This window comes from Apostichopus japonicus, chromosome 2 (genome assembly GCF_037975245.1).
Source record: "Apostichopus japonicus isolate 1M-3 chromosome 2, ASM3797524v1, whole genome shotgun sequence".
Lineage (NCBI taxonomy): Eukaryota > Metazoa > Echinodermata > Holothuroidea > Aspidochirotida > Stichopodidae > Apostichopus > Apostichopus japonicus.
Window position 1 is genome coordinate 19,732,040 of NC_092562.1, and position 20,007 is coordinate 19,752,046.

Consider the following 20,007-nt stretch of genomic DNA (forward strand, 5'->3'; position numbering starts at 1 on the left):
AGACCACAGCTGTTACCACTGCGGAGAAGTATGTGTGTGTAAGTATAAATAATTCATTTTTATTTTATTTTATTTATTTGAACTTTCGCACAGAAGAATGTAACTCGGTAAGCCGAGATTAATCTTCCCGAGGCCCTCTGTTGCAAACTGTATGAAACATAAAATGGTGGAAAGCACGACAGTAAACGAGCAGTATATTATATCCATCCATCCAGCTGAAATTATTGGATATGCTGTGATGATAAAAAGACTGATATTTATGCAAATAAACTTTCATAAAAATTTTTATTTACCATTACATAAACAACTAATGAAAATTGCGAAGCTAAAAAATGTAATCAATTGATCAAGTTAAGGAGTACCGATACCAATTATAATTAGTTATCAAGAGTTACAAATTGGTTATAAAGTTACATAAGGCAATAAATTTCCACAAAAAAACGAGGGTGTAGAATTTAGTATAGGCTGGTAGTAGAATTATAGAAGTTTAAGTAAAAGTATATGTTTGACCATTTTCCACTTTGTAGCATACTACGGAGACAATATACTGCTAACCTCACTACAATGCATTAAATTAACAAAGGCTGCTTCGGTCTGCGCAATGTCCTATGATCAAGTGATACGTTATTTGTGTCTCGGTGAACAGAAGTACCCATGCATGATGTCAAACTTACCCGCAACTTTTGACAGCACCGACTGCTACATGCATGACTGATATGTAGTTTCATGGATGTGTTTATTACATTTCTCTTAATTATACCGTTCATTCCATCCTGGTAGAACCTTCTCATTTTGATACCGCTCTTTCCATATTAGTAACGTCACTCTTTCCATGTTGGTTACACCATCCGTTTCATATAATTGGCTATAGCACTCTTTCTATGGTTATACCACTAATTCAGTGTCAGTTATACCATCCTTTCTATATACTACGGTACCACTCCATGTTGGTTATATCACACTTTTTTTCCATGTTGGTCACACGGCACCCTTTCCATTATGGTTACACCACCCTTTCCTTTTTGGTTATACTACTCTTTCCACGTTGACTATAACACTTTCCATGTTGGTTATACCAACTATTTGCATGTTATTTATACCATTATGTGCATGTTGGTTATACTACCCTTTCCATTTTGGTTACACCACCCTTTCCTTTTTGGTTATACCACGCACTCCACGATGGTTATAACATCCTTTCGATTTTGTTTATACCAACTATTTCCATGTTAGTTATACTATTCTGTGTATGTTGGTTATACCACCCTTTCCATTATGGTTACACCACCCTTTCCTTTTTGGTTTATACTACTCTTTCCACGTTGACTATAACACTTTCCATGTTGGTTATACCAACTATTTGCATGTTATTTATACCATTATGTGCATGTTGGTTATACTACCCTTTCCATTTTGGTTATACCACCCTTTCATATTTGGTTATACCACGCACTCAACGATGGTTATAACACTTTCCATGTTGTTTATACCAACTATTTGCATTTTATTTATACCATTCTGTGTATGTTGGTTATACCACCCTTTCCATTATGGTTACACCACCCTTTCCTTTTTGGTTTATACTACTCTTTCCACGTTGACTATAGCACTTTCCATGTTGGTTATATTTACTATTTGCATGTTATTTATACCATTCTGTGTATGTTGGTTATACTACCCTTTTCATTATGGTTACACCACCCTTTCCTTTTTGGTTTTACTACTCTTTCCACGTTGACTATAACACTTTCCATGTTGTTTATACCAACTATTTACATTTTATTTATACCATTCTGTGCATGTTGGTTACACCACAATTTCCTTTTTGGTTATACCACGCATTCCACGATGGTTATAACACTTTCCATGTTGGTTATATACCAACTATTCATGTTGGTTATACTATTCTGTGTATATTGGTTATACCACTCTTTCCATGTCGATTATACCACTCTTTCCATTACTTAAATCCCTTATTCCATTTTCAAACCATTCTTCAAAAAGAGAAGCGTCCTCGTTTTATCAACAATACTCTATCAGCACGCTTCGGCACTCCAGTATAAGATCATGTGTAGTATGTGTTCTTTTCGAGGGGAATGGTGATGCACACCTGACGATGATCACACAGTCACAGTCTCGATGCATGGGGACTGGGGACTGGAGAGCGAATCAGTCGTTCGGTAGTTTGGTTTTCGTGCCCAGGTTCTTTCCTGGGCGACTTTTACTTAAAAAAAAGTACTCAGCTGTGCAGTATATAGCCTCATCGTGTTACTATAGCCCATTTGCACTTAGGAAACAGATCTCGTGGTTTCTCTTTTCATGTCGGTGTAGCAGCTTCTCTAATGCCACTTCTCTGATCCAAGAGGTTTGTGTTGCCTTTATGATAAGTCAGATCATACTTCATCAATTATCTAACGTTGAGAAAATTGTCTTGAAACACTGAATAACGGATCATGGCGCTTTTCAAATATCGGGCGTATTTTATTTGTTGTAGCTGTTAACTGAAACCACTGTTGATTTTAACCGTTACCAACAAGCAAGAATAATAGCAGGCATATATTCGATCTTTATTTGCAACAAATTCCTCCGACATAGTCGATGAAAATAAATAATAAAAAATAATAAACGTTTATAGATATATAAAATGTTAAGAAGGTTGCAGAGATTAGTCAATGTAGATACCTAGGTCTCTTTCAACAAAGACCTCCTGTAACTCCTCACCATTAAGAGTGTAGGTATACTTTTGGTTATTACTACCATGGAGCTCAGTGGCGGATCTAGGGGTATTGGTCAAGGGGGGCGAGAATGGTCTGTAGGGGCGCTTTCGACACTATCTAAGCGGAGCGCCACCACAGGTTGGCGCGGAGCGGGAGTAACGATACTCCCTAGATCGCCGGAAATGACCCTTCCTGGCCTTGCTAATTTGCAGATAAACGAAGAATAAATAGGTGTCATCGCCAACAAAATGTGACAAATGTCAATAGGTAGATGAGAGCGCAATAAAAAAGTCAATAATCGCGAATAAGTAAAAAGTGGTTAAAAGCTGAAAAGGGCGCCAGCAGCCCATTTGAGTCCGTCAAGGGGTGCATCCGCCCCCCTGACTGTATGGACGCTCCGCCACTGATGGAGCTATCTGTTTATAGCTCCATGCTACTACCAAAATGCATCACCTTGCATTTATCTATAATGTATATGAACCATTTTAATGGCTAAAAATCAGCTCAAATACGCTTTTATGAAGATGCATAACAGCTGCAGCCTTGATCTTGAAAAAGACGAAAAGGCCCGTCTTTTGGACTTATAACATTGTTGACATTGTTACCTAGGCGTTAAGAGGGAAGATATCAGAGTAGAAATTAGAACTGAAAATAAGTACCCTTTGCATGCACAGGTATACCAGGACAAACTATACAGGACTTTGAAACCTTCTTACAGCTCGTGATAATCAAATACATAGTAGCCTATAGTGGCTTCTTTACATTCTCAAGTAATTGCTGAGGGTCTTCAGTACGACAAATCCGATACTGAATTGAACTGACTCAACTAGAGAAATTGTTGCCGATCGAATAAGTGGGTTATTTACAAGGCTGTTTGATAGGTAGAATTTTTATCTTTGGTTGTCTTCATAAGACATGGTATTCACATAGCCTACTTAGAATGATTCAAGTAGTTCAACGTGTCTGTCGGTAAAATTCTCTGCTTTTTATAAGCTTATCTTAGCCGAATAAGACTCGTCATTAAGTATATGGACTAAAATCGTCTAAGCGTTGGGGTTAAATACCGAAATCTTTAAAATCCACAACAAGTTAAAAGAACGCGATTATTTCATGAACAGAAGTCAGAAACTGATGTATTTACAGACGTCCGATATTGTTGAAACATATTTGGTATGATAATGTACTACTCAACCTAAAACGTGGACAGTGAACGCGTCAGTGAAGGTCAAAGGTCAAATATCGCCAACTTTTTGCGGGTGAAATCTACGGTATAGGAACATTGTTTATATGTTTCCCTCTGCTGTTTGTATCGTGTTGTTCTCTGGCATTGCGCAAAATTCGCTGACGTTTCCGACAATTTTTTAACCCTAATATTAGATTGGCATAACCATCGCGGACGTATTATCAACTGTATAAGCCCGATTAGAAAACGTAGACACTGTTTTTTTCCCATGATACTATTAAACACGCGTAAAAACTAACATTAAAAATAAACCTATGAAATATCTCCTTTTGCCCTCATTCTTGGACATGAATCAAGCTGTGGATATCGAATGTGATCGGGAATTTTCCAAAACTAATGGGTTCCTCAGTATTATTGGCCTGGCAGATGTGCAAAAAATGGTCCTGACTGGTGCAAAGGTTTCAACAAGCATTTTACTGCCAAACCTCATAGAATTTGGTCTTACTGAGGCACTTAAATGTCTCACTGAAGACAAGTCCCCAGTGTCTGGAAATAACATGGAAGAACCTGCAGGATAACACGTTTGGAAATTTGTAGCCGACTAAAGTTGAGGGCAATACTTAAATTAAAGATCGTTAATGCAAATAGCTGCTTGAAAGTACCTTAACAGAATCATTAATGTGTGTTTTTTTTTTAATGGGGGCATACAGTTTTGTGCATCGGGAAAACATGCATGCGTTACAAATAAACATCTGCTTCCGGTCATTCAAGTTTTCATATACTTTCTTCATAATACATCAGTCGACTTCTCGGAGAAACCTAACAAGAAGCCATGCATGTAGGACGACACTTTATTATATTATATTTAATATTTTGTATAATACATATAATATCCAAGTGGAAAATGCCCTTAGTTGGCTGAGACATTAACTGCATATGGCATTGGGTAGTGACACCGCTTATACCTCAACCTGGTGGACATTGCTGCTGTGCCATGATGATTTGGAGGGTAGGCCTATAGACTATCATGCATCGTCATGCTAGACTTTCCGATAAATCTACAGAGCAGCTGTGATACCGACAACATATTTCATATCTACACATGTGAGTTGACGTCCAACCAGCATATGTCATCAGATTCTAACCGATGTGGCGAGCACCAAGGCTATCGACGACTTCTGTATGAGCAATATACATATACTTTTTTTATTAAAGACATATAGTTATATGCGTATGTAATTATATCATATATACATAACATAATTAGAGTAATTTTAAAATGGACCTACTGCATGGAGTCACCGTGTTTGCATGTTTGCAATTACGATCGCAGTTTGTTATTTTCGCTCAGGGTGTGCGAAGGGGGGGGGGAGGGGGCAAGAGCCACGCCCTCAACTCCCATCCTCGGTCGGGTGGGGGGGGGGTAGTGCAGTAGGGGGATTTTTTTAAATTCAGCCAGGAAAGAACGAGATAATTGCTATGGGTGTATATCCCTCTTTTTAACCCGACACAGAAAATTCAAGAGTATTTATTTGCAAAACCTTGTTTTTAGAGTTATTAATAAACCTAATATATAGTCTAAATATTCGCAGAATGCACCATTTGAAGTCTAAACTTTTGATAACGTTTTCGGATGGGACGGTCCACAGACCCCCCCCCCCACCCTCCACACACACACATCCACCCACATAAGAGTTGACTTTAACGACCCCAGTGCCACACACTTCCTGTATAAACATTTCACTCGCCTCTGGTTCATTCTCCTACGTAAATCAGTGTGGGGATTGAGCATTTGACCTCCACCACACCCACCCCTCACTAACTCACTTTTGAAGTCCTGTGCACGCCACTGTGTATTTTCAAACGACCTGCGAAAACCTAATCGACCCACAATTTGGACTAATCGAGCATGTCTTTTGATCAGTGAGTATAGCGACCTATTTACCCTGTACATTGCTCAATCTCACTAGTGAGATATATGGTTCTCTCTTCCTTTTTTTGTTCCAACCACTGATATTTTTCTGTTGCCAACGTAGAGAATTAATTTGGAACCCATTCCCAATACGGCCTATCCCACATTGACTGGTTCAACTGACAAATTGTAAAATGGCTGACAATGAAAGGTTAGTATAAACGACAGTGAACGGTACATCATGGTTACATATGTGTGCGAAGAACACCCTAAACCATGTTTTTTCAACAATTTGGGAATTTATTCTAATCTTTGCTACAGATTTAATGATGGAGGACTCGACTTGGGGGTCAATTACGGCAACGGCTGTCTTATCCTTTACGATGTTTTTGAGAGTTTTCTGCAGTCCTAAAATCCAAGGCATACTCTATAACAGCGTGGTCTCTACATTCCGATTAAGTAGTACATCCGCCGGTTTCATGTTTTCCCTCATGAATGCTACATCCTTTATGTTAGGTCAGTATTAATAGAACATACTAACTCAGGCCAAACACTGGATAGTATGTATGGATATATATATATATATATATATATATATCTCAAGAGTAAGGCAAAATATGTCACCAAAAACAGAACTAGTATTGTTCGATAAAGGTGACAAACGCCTACAGTGGAATTACGACCTTCCTTACCGGTTTCGAACCTCTGGACATACAATCAGCGTCCATAGCCTAGTGGTTAGGGTGTCCGCGTACAGAGCGGAAGGCCCGTGGTTCGAATCCCGGTGGAGGCTGAAAGTTTTTTCACTGTTCTTGATTTTCCAATTGATTACGATTTTCATTTATATATATATATATATATATATATATATTTAAATAAATAGTAGTGGTCCATACTGATAATATGAAAGATAAACTAGCGAATATTTTTAACAACGACATACTGCTATATTTCGGAGTGGTCACCACTCCATCGTCAGGCAAAAACACAAGATCAATTAAATACAAGGGCTAATATACATCCAAGGACGCCAATAGTGATAAGCATGAGTGATTTTTAAACTAGGAAGAAACTTAGAAACTTTTAAACTTAGAACAACCAGCAAATTTTTTAGTGAATATTTTTAACTTAGGAATGAATAGAACAACCAGCAATAAAAAGTAAATAGGGATTAGAATAGCTCCAACCCGTAGCTCGCTACATTTCTATAATAGGTCAGCATTTAAGTCTTTTTTTAGGAGACTCTTTAATCTTCCTCCTGAACCACTGGGGTTCATTACCAATAGTGGCACAATGGTCAACAAAAGTAGGCAGATGATGTTTATGCGCAGTACAATGAAGGTTAATAGCGCCTTTCTGACCACCAAAGGAGCTCATCAGATGTTCGTCTATTAGTTTCTCCGACATAAAAGGAATCACAGTCTGGACAGTTAATCCTATAAATAACATTGTTGGCATAATCTAACTTATAAGCATCCTTAAAATTGAACAGAGCAGAGATTTTCTTTTGCAGAAAAATTATTTTAATATGTATATTGTCAATATACATATCTTTGACTTTTTTGTTTTGGCAAAGCTTTAACCCAGTTTGGGTGGATGCATTCATATACCTATTGTTGTGTATACTATATTTGTACATTTCTTAGAGTGATTTAAACACAGTAGGTCGCTATGGGGTTATACTTTACTCGCGATTGCATCTGTTCCACCTGACGTATATATACCAAAGATATACACTACTGTGATAACAGTCACATTTTCGCATTAGTCTATAAATCCGCTGCAAAACATCAGTGGGCGGGGGGGGGGCAAGGTGGAGGTTGGGAGTTTGCAACATTATTTTGTTTCATGTGGGCTAATAATAATTAGTATACGACATTTTCTGAATGTTTTGTTGCATTCTTTGCAGCTATATTAGTGAAGGAGGGATTGGAGGTTCTGGCAAGTGATCTGTAGTGGGACTTCCGCTAGACTTGGTGATCCCCTTCCCCCCCCCCCCCCGGCCCTATACTCCCTCCTCTTTTGATTGATATAAACGAATCTTTGCATGATAGTGCAAGTTAATCACGATTTCTGAACCCATTTTGGTCATTTGAATTATTTCAATTAGCAGCGGATAATTATTTGTCCTTAGCGTATATTTCCTTTATCATCAGCAATAGACTGGCTATGGACTTATCATCTGTTTGGACTATGATAAAATATGTTCATAAACACGTTAGTTCTATGTTTTAAGCAATTCAAAGAAACAAGATCTACGATAATCCAAAGTTCTGATCTTCTTCTCTTTCCTGACATTCCCTCAGCACCTGTCGGCAATTTGTTGATGCGCTATTTTCCGTTCCGGTTGAACATGTCTATTGGAATTATAATTAGCGGGGTGTTTCTAAGCTTAGTGAGTTTCGCCAATTCTTCCATTGTATTGGCCATATGTTTCACTGGGGTAGGTAAGTATATGTATAAATATATATGAAAATAAAATAACACTGCTAGCAAACTGCTTATCCACTAAAGAGCCTGTCTAAGAGAATGTGTAAAAGAAAGATAAGTATAGACAAGGGGTGGATCCCTTGTCTACTAATCCCCTTACATCTATCTCTTTGTGTTCACCATGCTCATTATAACCTGTCTGTATTCTGTGCATGTTTTTGTCCTATATGTTACTGTTACTTGTCATTTAGCCTCTGAAGAAGATCCTGCTAGGATCAAAACGTCAGACTTTTACACATATATCTTTCTTCTTCTTCTCTGTCAGGGATCGGGCTGTCTGTTCAGATACCTAATATTGTCATCTACTTATCCGCCGTATGTGGGAAATCTTATCCTTTCTACATGTCCGTTTTATCGTCGTCAACTTCGATTGGTATTTTCTTGCTTCCACCGGTCGTCCAATTCCTATTGGCATCTTACGGGGTCTTTGGTAGCTATCTTCTCATGGGAGCGTTGATGTTGAACGGAATACCGGCGATAGGCTTACTGAGGTCAAAGGTAGACTTGGTACCTACGAAAGACACCCTTGATTCGAATTCCAACGGATTGCTGAAATCGTTAAAATCGTTCATCTCACCAACGGATAGTTTCACAATCAACATTGCCTTAGCAACGACCGTCTTCCTTCATCAATTTTCATACTTCGCTTTCAACTTGTACATCATTCCATTCGCCGAGGCACAACCACAATTCCATACTACCAAATTCATTTCTCTCATTGCGTCCGTATCTGGTGCTGGTGGAATCATTGGTAAACTGATGGCGATTGTGGTGTTTTATTTCCTGTCGAAAACACCAACTCATGTGTTGATCCTTTATACCATATCGTGTCTGGTTACTACTATAACTTTATCTTTGTACACGTTTTTAAAGTCTTTCACCGTCTGGCTATTACTGACATTTATGACTGGAATGATGATACATCTACAGGTGTCCATGATTAATGGTATCGTCAGCTTTGTAGTAACACCAGAAGCATTTCCTTATGCAATCGGCTCTCAGTGTTTTCTCTACGGAGCAGGCGAAATTACATCTGGAATACTTTCAGGTATGTAAAGTTATGTATAATTATGCATACCCCTCACACTGACAGGTGTCCGGGCCGGGGCGGGCGGGGGTGAAGGGGTCGTGTGCCTCTTTTCGTGCTGTAGAATTGCGAATATTTGTTTTCAATGGAAGGTATCCATTTTTGTAACGTAAAAGTGCAATTTCGGTATTTGAAAACTGGAATTCCAATACTGAAATTCGTGGTGTAGAATGTCCCACTGCCATTCGAAGTTGTTCCCCCCCCCCTTCCTCCTTTGCGTCTAAGCTTAGTCACTGTTAACCTTTAAGACGCAACAGATTGAAATTTTCAATCAAAGGGTCGATTGAATATGCGAATGGCGAATGTTTCTGATGAAGCTCAGTAAACCTTAGAAAGTCAATTGGTTGCTTTATATCGTGGATAATTCTTCACTACTAATATGCTATCATCGATATTATTATTAAATGATAGTTCGCACTGCTTAAGCCTTAAGGGCGTAGGGAAAGCCATTTTAACATTTAATCGGGAATTTTAGATATCTTAAATTGTTTCTTATTTTAGATATCTAATATTCTATTTCATATATCTAAACTTAAATTCGAGATATCTTAAATTGAATTCGAGATATCTGAAATTTTATTTCAGATATCTTCAATTGAATTCGAGATATCTGAAATATATTTCGAGATATCTGAAATTCTAATTTAGATATCTGAAATTGAATTCGAGATATCTGAACTGAATTATATATATCTGCAATTGAATTCCAGATATCTGAAATGCATATGCAGAAATTCCCGATTAAGTGTTAAAATGGCACGTATGGGAAGCCAGTTTAACATTTAATCAGGAATTTTCAGATATCTGAAATTGAATTCGAGATATCTGTAATTGAATTCGAGATATCTGAAATTCTATTTCAGATATCTGAAATTGAATTTGAGATATCTGAAATTCTATTTCAGATATCTGAAATAGAATTGCAGATATCTTGAATTCAATTTCAGATATCTCGAATTTAATTTCGGATATCTCGAATTCGATTTCAGATATCTCGAATTCAATTTCAGATATCTGAAATTCTCTGGTATTTCGAGATATCTGAAATTGATTTTAAGATATCTGCAATTATTTGTAGATATCTTAAATAAATTGGAGATATCTGTAATTTAATTTGAGATATCTGAAAGTATTTCGAGATATCTGAAATTCCTTATTAAATGTTAAAACGGCTTTCCATAAGGGCGAGTCAAAGATTAGACTGAAATTGTGCTTTTCAATGCAGAGTTGCAGCCACGTATTCTTTAGGTGGGAGGGGGGGGGGGGGGGTGGGATACCCAGAATAAAATCAGTGGGTTCTTTTTAGCCAATCGTGCAAGCAAAGGTTAACATGTGGGTTGAGGTATAGTAATAGGATGCTTTAGTAAGCAGAATTTTAATTTTGGTATGTCATAGTGCAAGAAAACTAAAAATGTCAGTGTGGATAATACCTCGATATCAAGTTCTGTTGTAAAGATATTCAGCTGGAAAATATTTTTTAACTTTTGAAAGCTCCTTTAAGGCTAAATTGATTGATTACGGCAACCGAGGTTAATCCATATACGTTGAGTCGTATTCATTTTACATATCTTGATACAATAAGAGAAAAATTCAATTATTTCAATTAAGTTTTGCGTGATAATGTAAATTGCGGCCTTTCCGTCACTTTTACGCTTTCTGTGGTCCTTAATGATTTACGCGAGGCGATGGAAGAGGGTTCAATATGAAGGGGGGGGGGGGGGTAAAGGGGTTAAAGGATGGGGTTGCACTGGCTTTGAAGGGAAGAGGGAAATGTGATTTTGAATTAAAGGGGAAAGAAAAATCTTCCGTCAAAATGGACCCACAATTTCCAGTATTTTGTATAGGTTTGAACAGAACGGTATACGGTTCTTTTGATTTAAAAAAAATACATGAAATGACATGAAATTTCGTTTATATTATCATCACTTGTCGTTACAACCATTTCCGGGATGTTTGTTGTTGTTTTGTTTTTTGTCTTCTCATAACCATATATTCCATTTCCATGTATTCAACAGGTGGTATCTACGAGGCATGCAACTGTTACGAGGCTCTATTTTACGTGTTAGCTGGTTGTAGTGCTCTGAAAGCAATAGTAATGTTAGTTATAACCATTGCTGCCAACATGGGGGGAGAAGATAAGAAGTTACACCCCAAAATAGACAAACCAGCAGAACCTAACCAGATGCGGGTGAAATCATTCAACCAAAGATGACAAATATTTAATAACCCGATGTTTCGCGACGGTTCGTCTGTATATCATCAGTGTTGTGATTATTCTATGGTAGGAGAGCAATGCCTTAAAAATGCTTGGGATTGTAAAAGCAGGCAGTCAGCGGCCTTAGTGAATCCTTTTGCTTTATATACGTTTGTATACTGTATATGGAAATCACGTTATTGAAAGAACAATTGAGGTAGCATACGCCCATTAAAAGCCCCATTGACTTACAAACTAAATCACAAAGTAATGTGGTCTCTTTGTCTAGATGGAAGTTCTCACTAGTTTAGACGCTATACCCATTACTGGATCGCTGACAAGTTGGCCATCAATGACTTTATCAGATTTTTGCTATCAGAGCCTGAATTTTTTTTTAAAGAGGATTAAAATTGCCTCCATTGACCAACTTTTTGCACCACATGTACTTCCATTCATGTTCTTCAACATGCAAGCCATAATGTTTTTTGATTGATAACATATCAAAAACGGTATATCTCCTATTGCTTTTTGGCACTTTTCATGAAGGAGAACATTCGGGTGGCTTGATGTAGACACTAAAAGAAGTATTGACTCTGAGGAAAATGTGTCCTGAAGTCAAGTATCATAACATCATACCAGATAGCTTGATCATTGCAAAGGTCAGGCGCGTAGCCAGGAATTTGCCGAGGAAGGGGCGAACCTGTAGGCAAATTACCAGAGCCGTAGATTGGGCATTGGAAACTATCTAAGCGTAGCGCCACCATGAGTTGGCGCGAAGCGTACAATAAAATTTTGGCTGAAAAAGCCTCCCCAGATTGCTGGAAATGACACTTCCCAGGCCTTGTAAGTTGCATGTAAGCTTGAAATTACTAGCGATATCATAAAATCATACCCCAAAAAATATGCTCAAGGGGGGGGGGGGGCGGTCGCCCCTTCGCCCCACCCATTGGCTTGCGCCTGGCAAAGGTATGACCTTCTGACAGTCATTTGGAGAAATGGAAAACCCTTTCAGCCACTTGAAAGAGGAAAGGTCAAGTCCTGACACAAAAGACATTCATCAAAAGTTGAAAGTTAAAAGCTCACACGTTTTCCAGACTTGACCTCTGTTGACTTCAAATGACCATCAATTAGCATATTATTTGGGCAAATATTTGGACAATATCTGTCTCTGAATTTAGTTACTGAAATAACCAGCACTAATAAGGGCAACTCGCACTGGATAAGGTCGAGTGTTCTGTGTCAAAATAAATCCCAGAGGTCTTTAACATTTAGAAATCAGAGCGGTTTTAAGATAGTGTGCAGTAATTTCTGACTAACATTATAAACAAATAACATCTTAAAATAGCATCTTAAACCTGTTCCAATTAAGTATGGTGAGAGCATGGATGTATGCAAAGATAGTGAGAGCCTCAATGAATTATTACCATGACATGATGTAAACTTTCATTAATTACTAATTTAGGTTCTTAAAAATACAAATCATTCTCAATTTCATATAAATTATATCAATTAAGGTCTGACCAATTATGTACTTTTCTGCACACCATGTCCTTGCACAAAATGTCATGCTGAAACCAAAAGCTTATATTACTGACCATAGGCGTAGGAGGCGGGGGTGGCTGTCCGGGGGAGGGCTGCAGCCCCCCAACAATTTTTTTTTATATTCGGGCAATATGCTGTGAATTTTTCGGGCACCTACTGAAAGTAAAATAATTTGCAATGTGTTTTTCAATGGTTAAACTTATGCTATTATTATCATTATTATTGTAACCACTTCCCCAATAATTATAACCAATATGGAAGGGTAATAACACGGGAAATGATTGTATGTTATTGGCATGTGATGTAATAACCGATGCATGCCTATATAGATGCACATTAACATGTTGAACCCGCGCGGAGCGCGCGAAAAATTTTGGTTATACTTTTCGGGCAAGTCGTTACAGCCCCCCCCCCCCCCCCCCCCCCCAATCAAATTAGGCTCCTACGCCTATGTTACTGACCACATCCCCACCTAAGAAAAAATGTTACTAGGGATTGAATTCTGTTAGCTTTAAACAACCATTGACTTTCGATCTTTCATTGGGGTCCATGGAGACTACTCCCCCCCAATCCCCCACCTTAATCCCCCCACCCACTGTGCAATCATCATGTGTACAACTCGGTCAACAAGCCTGGCCTTACGTCCGGTCTCGGTATGTGGGAAAGGTGGCGCCGATTGACATACTTTCTAGAAACATTGCTCTTAAATGCTTTCTTGTTTGTACCCAGCAAGAAAGTGCGACTTTTAACTGTACTTAAAATGATTCCACGTGTGCCTGGGGATAAAAGTTCGAACACGTAATAATCTTTTGTATAACGTAAATCCATTTTCAGAGTAGCTGCAACTTTTTTTAAAGGAGGCAAAGAAACATTATTCGAATCTAAATTGGTTTTCTTTTGTAATTTATTCATTCTGTCTTTTTACATCAATTGAAACGGCCTACCACAAGTGTGCATGACACGTAATTGCATTTGCACGGGGTCCAATCAACATCAATGTCTTCTCATTAAAAATGATTAGACATTGATATCAAGTTTTAACGCAGCTAGGCGAGGAGGAAGAAGAAACTCGGGAAATACCAATTCACAGTCTTTCATTTCATCAATAAGCGAGCCCCTGCCGCTACCTGCCCCCCCCCTCCCCCAAACATACCTATACTATGATGAATGTAAACGTTGTTTTCTTAAAGGTTACTTACACACAGTGTAAAGATAAGATGGTAACTTTGTCAAACTTTGGTGCTACCTTTTTCACCCTGCTAAAGAATCCTCTTGATTCCTCTTGATTCCCATATTGATATCTATCAGGGGCAGATCTAGAATTTAAAACAGGATGGGATGTGGCCCTGTGGGGCCGTTGAAGCTCACTCCCATGAACTGTAAGGCCTGAAATTATTCATTCTGGAACATGATTAGCTCTTTAAGTAGGTCTACATGAAAGGTTGTGCATATTATCAATTGTAAAGTTTTTTTTTTCTAAAAGTGGAAGTTGGGGTGGGGGGTGGGAGGTTTGTACACTCTTGTATCCCCCTGCATTTGGGCTTGCCTACATTGAGTTCATCAAAAGTAAATTAATTATTTTGTCTCGTCACTCTGGAGTACAGCTAGCTGATTTTATCAATAATTTCCAATAGTATTATGAGCAACCAATGACTGTTTTGTCAGCACATATCATTAAAAATAAGTTATACTTAAATATTGTCACTACAAATTTAAATAAGTTATACCATAAAATTGAGCATTTAGAAGGGGGAAGGGGGGATAATCTCTTAGAACATTAATCCCCTATGCCTATGTTACAATGAAAGAAGATATAAGTGATCACTGCAAATGAAAATAAAACTTACGATTCATAACAGCAGATGTGTAAATAAGATCTACTATAAAACAGCACCTGACTGTAATGAAAAGCTACTTGTGTATAGAAGCTAATATCGCGTGTCTACTACTTCAGGATAATTAAATGCCGGAGATTGTGTTACCATTTGACCTTCTTCTATCAATCAAGACAAATATTGCTGGTAATCCTTCGCCATGATACTGAATGTCTTATTCGGAGAAACTCACGCTTTACCCCTTCAAATTGAAACCTGATAAAACTTACCGGCATGTAATAAATTTATTGTGCAAAGTAAAAAGGACCAGTGAGGGGTCTACGCTGATAGTCAAACTCCCCCCCCCCCACCCCCCTAACAGAAGTTACTCTGAAGGATCAGTACTCGAATATGTCACAGGTCATATTTAAAGGTTGAGTACCCCATGTGGATGGTTAAAATCAGACAGACAACCATGTATGTGTCAATGAAAGAAGAATGTGTAAAACCAGCACACAAGTGGCACAGGGTTTTTGTAATTTATGAGATATCTAATTCTTACAATAGAAATTTTAGACCTTGGAAATGAGCACCGTACACCCAAACTCAAGACTTATTTTTTGTATCTTTTCCACATAAACAGCTTGATATAACATGTTTGCATTCAACCCTAAATGATCAGTTCCATCAGCTTGACATAAATTACAGTGATGTAGTTTAACCCTATTTTAACTATCTTTACAACACAAACCTTTGGACATTTTGACTGCGGAGATCTGACTGTGATAATACACCAATGTGTTTTAATTATATTTTATGATCGTTAGTGACTAATACTTAATTTGGAAGTCGGAGTAAGCATGTATGAGGATATAAGAAGCCGTAATACTACTAGAGATGTTTGATCATTTCAGGCAGGTATTTTATTTTGACATACTGTAGGGGTGCAAGCAATATTCCAGACTAAATAAACAAGAATTTCTGTATTTATCGTTATTTTTCCGTATAAAAGTACTGGAAATTCGGACTGGATCTGGTATCTCTTTGAATTTCAGCATAGCGTTATTCAAGTTAAGAATATGATATCAATGAGCAGAGGCCTATAAAATCAACGACAGGACCATACTTAGCATCGCCATGGCTACAGATAGATCTAGCAAACCAGTGTACTTCCCAGAATCAAAGAGATTGGAAATACAAAGAAAAAATTAACAGCAACACATTACTACGTGTTCATTCAGATTTCTATGCTCAGAGTAAAACCACAGGCGGTATGTATGGGTGGGTTGGGCAATGTGTGTTTATGTGTTTTTTTTTTTTTTTAATAATTAAATATATGTGAATGTTTATATATATTTATAATAATAAACATGGATATGTACAACATTTGTTTTCTGTATCTTTCAGTGTTCATAATTCATATGAGATATAAAATATTGGAATATAGGACCAAAAAACGTGTGAAAAAAGCTTCTACTCTTGAAGATATTAGCATTTAAAAAAAACCATGATCAGTGATGTAACCATGGTAACTGGCACTCTAGAAAAGGAATCATGTTTAGCAGGTTGGCAGGAATTAAAATGTTCAAAACAACTTGTCCACAAGTAGAAGTCCAAGCTATGGCATACGACACACCCTACATCAGCCCTTCAAACAATCTCCTGTTATTATCTTATTTCTTTTAGAGCATTTATCATTATTCAATACCTCAGAGAGTCATATCACGTATAGATAAACGATGTGACTTCATCAGGTATCGAGAATACTTCAAACTATTTCTCTTTTATTTGCAGAAGGCTTTGATAAAAACAGAAAAAAAATTGATTTCAGAAAAAAAATGCTTAGCCTCAAGAATGCAGACAATTTGAGTGACACGTAGTAAATGAATCTGCTGGTAGTGAGGAAACCCATCTCAATCGGTTATGAGCTCACTTCATATTGCCAGGCGTGATGTGATGTTAAGTTGGACACTTGAGTTTTAACTTGCAGTGAAGGCTTGGATTCCTGTAATTGCCCTGCCCAGGATCAGTGCGTGGATGTCATGTGTACCTTGATAAAAAAGAATGGAAAAAACTGAGCATCAGAAGGAATTATTCCATAACGTCAACAGTGACAACATTTGATACCGAAACAGAGACTACATCTGAATGAGCCATTTCTAGATATAAAGTGAAAGAACAAGGAAATGCTCACGTCTATTAATTTTTGGCAATTCTTACATGGCCTGAAAAGAAGGGGCTACAGCACTGAGGCCCAGAGTCAATATGGGGGCTTGGGGTCAACTAGGTGGGGTAACAGGGTCAATAATGTGATAAAGAACAGTGTATTCGCATTTTTGTGACATAATAAAAGGTCAAGCGGCAAGTAACAGATTTCATTAAGCTTGCAGTATACATTCTTATTGTCTCATTTACAATTTAAAAATTTAGCATCATCCTTTCTGTTATGGTCTGTTGTAAGAGAGCTGTTTTTCCTTGGTTCTCAAGTTTCCATATGTGTAGTGTATTGCCTAGTAGGGTTCATGTTTTGAAGCTTGTGGGCCCCACCCCCCCCCCCCCCCGCATGACATCACTACACCAATTGCATAATAAGATGTTCTTTTTTCAAGAAAATTCTGAGTGCAGTTAGAAAGGTTGCATTGGCTATTTTGTTGTCCTGTATAGTATTCCAAATGAAATTAGGAAGTCACTGCCATTGACCTTTAAATAAAAAATGACCAATAGTGCAGAAAGGGGACCCCCTCCCCCCCATCCCCCCGGAGCACCATTGGCCATTGGACCTGACCTGTCTCTCGATGCCCCTGGGTCTTACCTTCATATGTGTTGACCGATTCGAGGTTCATGACATGCCTGATGATGTGATACTCGTCCGAAATACCATTACCTCCCAGGATGTCCCTGGCGGACCTGGCGATGTCCAACGCCTTTCCGCAGGAGTTACGCTTTATCATGGATATCATCTCCGGGGCGGCTCTGCAAAGTTAAAAATGGAATATAGAGGCGGGTCATGATTATGTAATAATATCATAATGAATGTTTACAAGTATCGACCACAAGACATCACATTCACAGAGAAGTATTGTAGTATTAATTGTTTACAATTTCAGCTTAGAACTTGAGGAAGACTGTTAATCATTAATACAATAATGACTTTGACCTCTGTAGAACCCTAATGATCCTGTTTGACATCCACACAATTTTCCATTGGTTCTCTAAGGTGGATTTACATTAGAAGTAGAGTCCATCAAAGGACTATTACTTAGCACTAACACTTTACTTTTGGAGTATATCATGTATAAAATGTTATCTGGTGACCTCGATTGACCTATTACCTCCATGACAACAATAGGGTTGTGCACCTCACTAAGAGGGTTCTTGTCCTCACTACTAAAGATGGATCAACATAATTGTGTGAAATTAAACCAGCATGTTCCTTTTGAGCTGTTGCGGTTAGAAAACCAAGACATCACATAACACAATACACACACACACCACTGAATAGATTCCTATTGTCTTCTGCAAGGAATCAATAAGCTGCTTCAAAGTTGAGCGTTGGATTTAGTTTTACTTGTGGTGTTAAATTCTGAAGGAGATGTTGGGGTGAGGGTTAGCAGACCTCAGGGTTGGGCAGTTGAAAAGTGCCCGATGGTCTACCACAAGAGTGGGTACACTAGCCTCCATAGCTGTCCTTTTCAAATCAGACTTTTAGGATGCTTGCATGTACATTTAAGTTGCAAGTATAGTGTCTGCCCTATCTGTGTAAGATGTGGTTTTCAGAAGTGGACTTAATCTCTACACTGTGTCTAAGGGTGGGGATTGAGGAACACATAATATTTACATTGCTCTCAGTGCCACTAACACAGAGGGGGGGGGCGGGGGAGGAGACAGTTGTTGTCACTCAGGAGTCCAGATCGCCTTCAGTCTGTCGTTGCTATGGACTTTTACTTACTTTCCTTCATCCTTCAGTCTGCCGACCTGGATACAGGCCTGGAGTCCGATCGATATCTCTGTCAACATGTCCGCAAATTTCTTCTGGATTAACTGGAATCGAGCCAAAGGAACGCCAAACTGGATCCTGGAGAAATTGAAGAAAATAGAAATAGAATTGTCCTGATCTTGTGAAGTTTGCCCTGATGTTTCTATACCATACTCTATATCATCTTCAGACTGATAAATATAGAGAGATATAAACCAAACCAAAACCACTAACTTGTTCCTAGTCAAGAGTGCTGTTGACAAGTGGGTAAGGCAGTGGACTTGTGAAGTAAGGTTTTCAGGTTCGAGTCCAAATAATTACACTGTGTCCTTGGACAAGACACTTTAATCTCCATTGCCTCTCTTCACCCAGGTGTATAAAATGTGAGGTGAGGTGAATATGGTTTAAAAATTTCATCTGTATTGCATCAAACTCTTGGAATGCTAAAAATTTGTAGCATTTATATAGATATCTTCTTTTTTTTTTATTATCTTTAAACGTCATTTAATGCAAGAGGATGATCGATTATAGATATTTTTCTCCAAAGCGTGATTGTTTTAGTGATACAACAATAGGAGGTGCAATCCCTTTATTTTTGTCATTAATACTAAAAGGAAAAATGAATGAGGAAAAATGTTGTGTTCTGTTAAATCAATGTCACCTCCATGTTCCATATTGTTAAAGGACCACCTCTGCAAAAGCACACCACTCTTATTATAAAACCTTATATGGATCTAGCATAAAAGTAAAGAAAGTTAACCATAAACCATTAACTAGAGCACCAATGGTGCAGAAGCTCATACCTTTTCAAGCTTAAAAATGTAGGGCCCACAAAGCTTTATGGCCCACCAAATTTCAGGCTTTAATTCCTATTTTCCCCCTTTATATCCTTTTTTACCCACTCTCTCAAACAATACCACTGACCTACCCTATTAAACTTTCTCCTCTCTACCTGAGCAGACATAGCTGGCTGCCTACATACCTCAGGCTCAAAGACTTCTAACAATCGGCAAGTGCTGATTGGGCTATAGGGCTCTCATGCTTACAGTTCAACAGTTAATAACAACTCCCAATCCTGCTTTAATTCCACTA

At 38.1% G+C, this 20,007-nt stretch overlaps 2 protein-coding genes across 2 annotated transcripts in view; one reads left to right on the forward strand and one right to left on the reverse strand.

The window, feature by feature from the left end:
• Positions 1-14,209, forward strand: LOC139981435 (uncharacterized). Its single transcript, XM_071993808.1, has 5 exons — positions 1-38; positions 6,134-6,328; positions 8,119-8,259; positions 8,568-9,350; positions 11,405-14,209. Exons 2-5 carry the CDS (start codon positions 6,139-6,141, stop codon positions 11,599-11,601), a joined length of 1,311 nt encoding a protein of 436 aa, XP_071849909.1. The 5' UTR covers positions 1-38; positions 6,134-6,138; the 3' UTR covers positions 11,602-14,209.
• LOC139981424 (glutaryl-CoA dehydrogenase, mitochondrial-like) overlaps positions 14,012-20,007 on the reverse strand; it is a 14,041-nt gene continuing 8,045 nt past the window's right edge. Inside the window, exons 7-9 of the mRNA XM_071993800.1 lie at positions 18,889-19,014; positions 17,752-17,912; positions 14,012-16,989 (exon numbers count right to left, since the gene is read on the reverse strand). Of these exons, the coding sequence (XP_071849901.1) occupies positions 16,919-16,989; positions 17,752-17,912; positions 18,889-19,014 (358 nt within the window). The 3' untranslated portion in view covers positions 14,012-16,918. The remainder of the gene's footprint in view (positions 16,990-17,751; positions 17,913-18,888; positions 19,015-20,007) is intronic.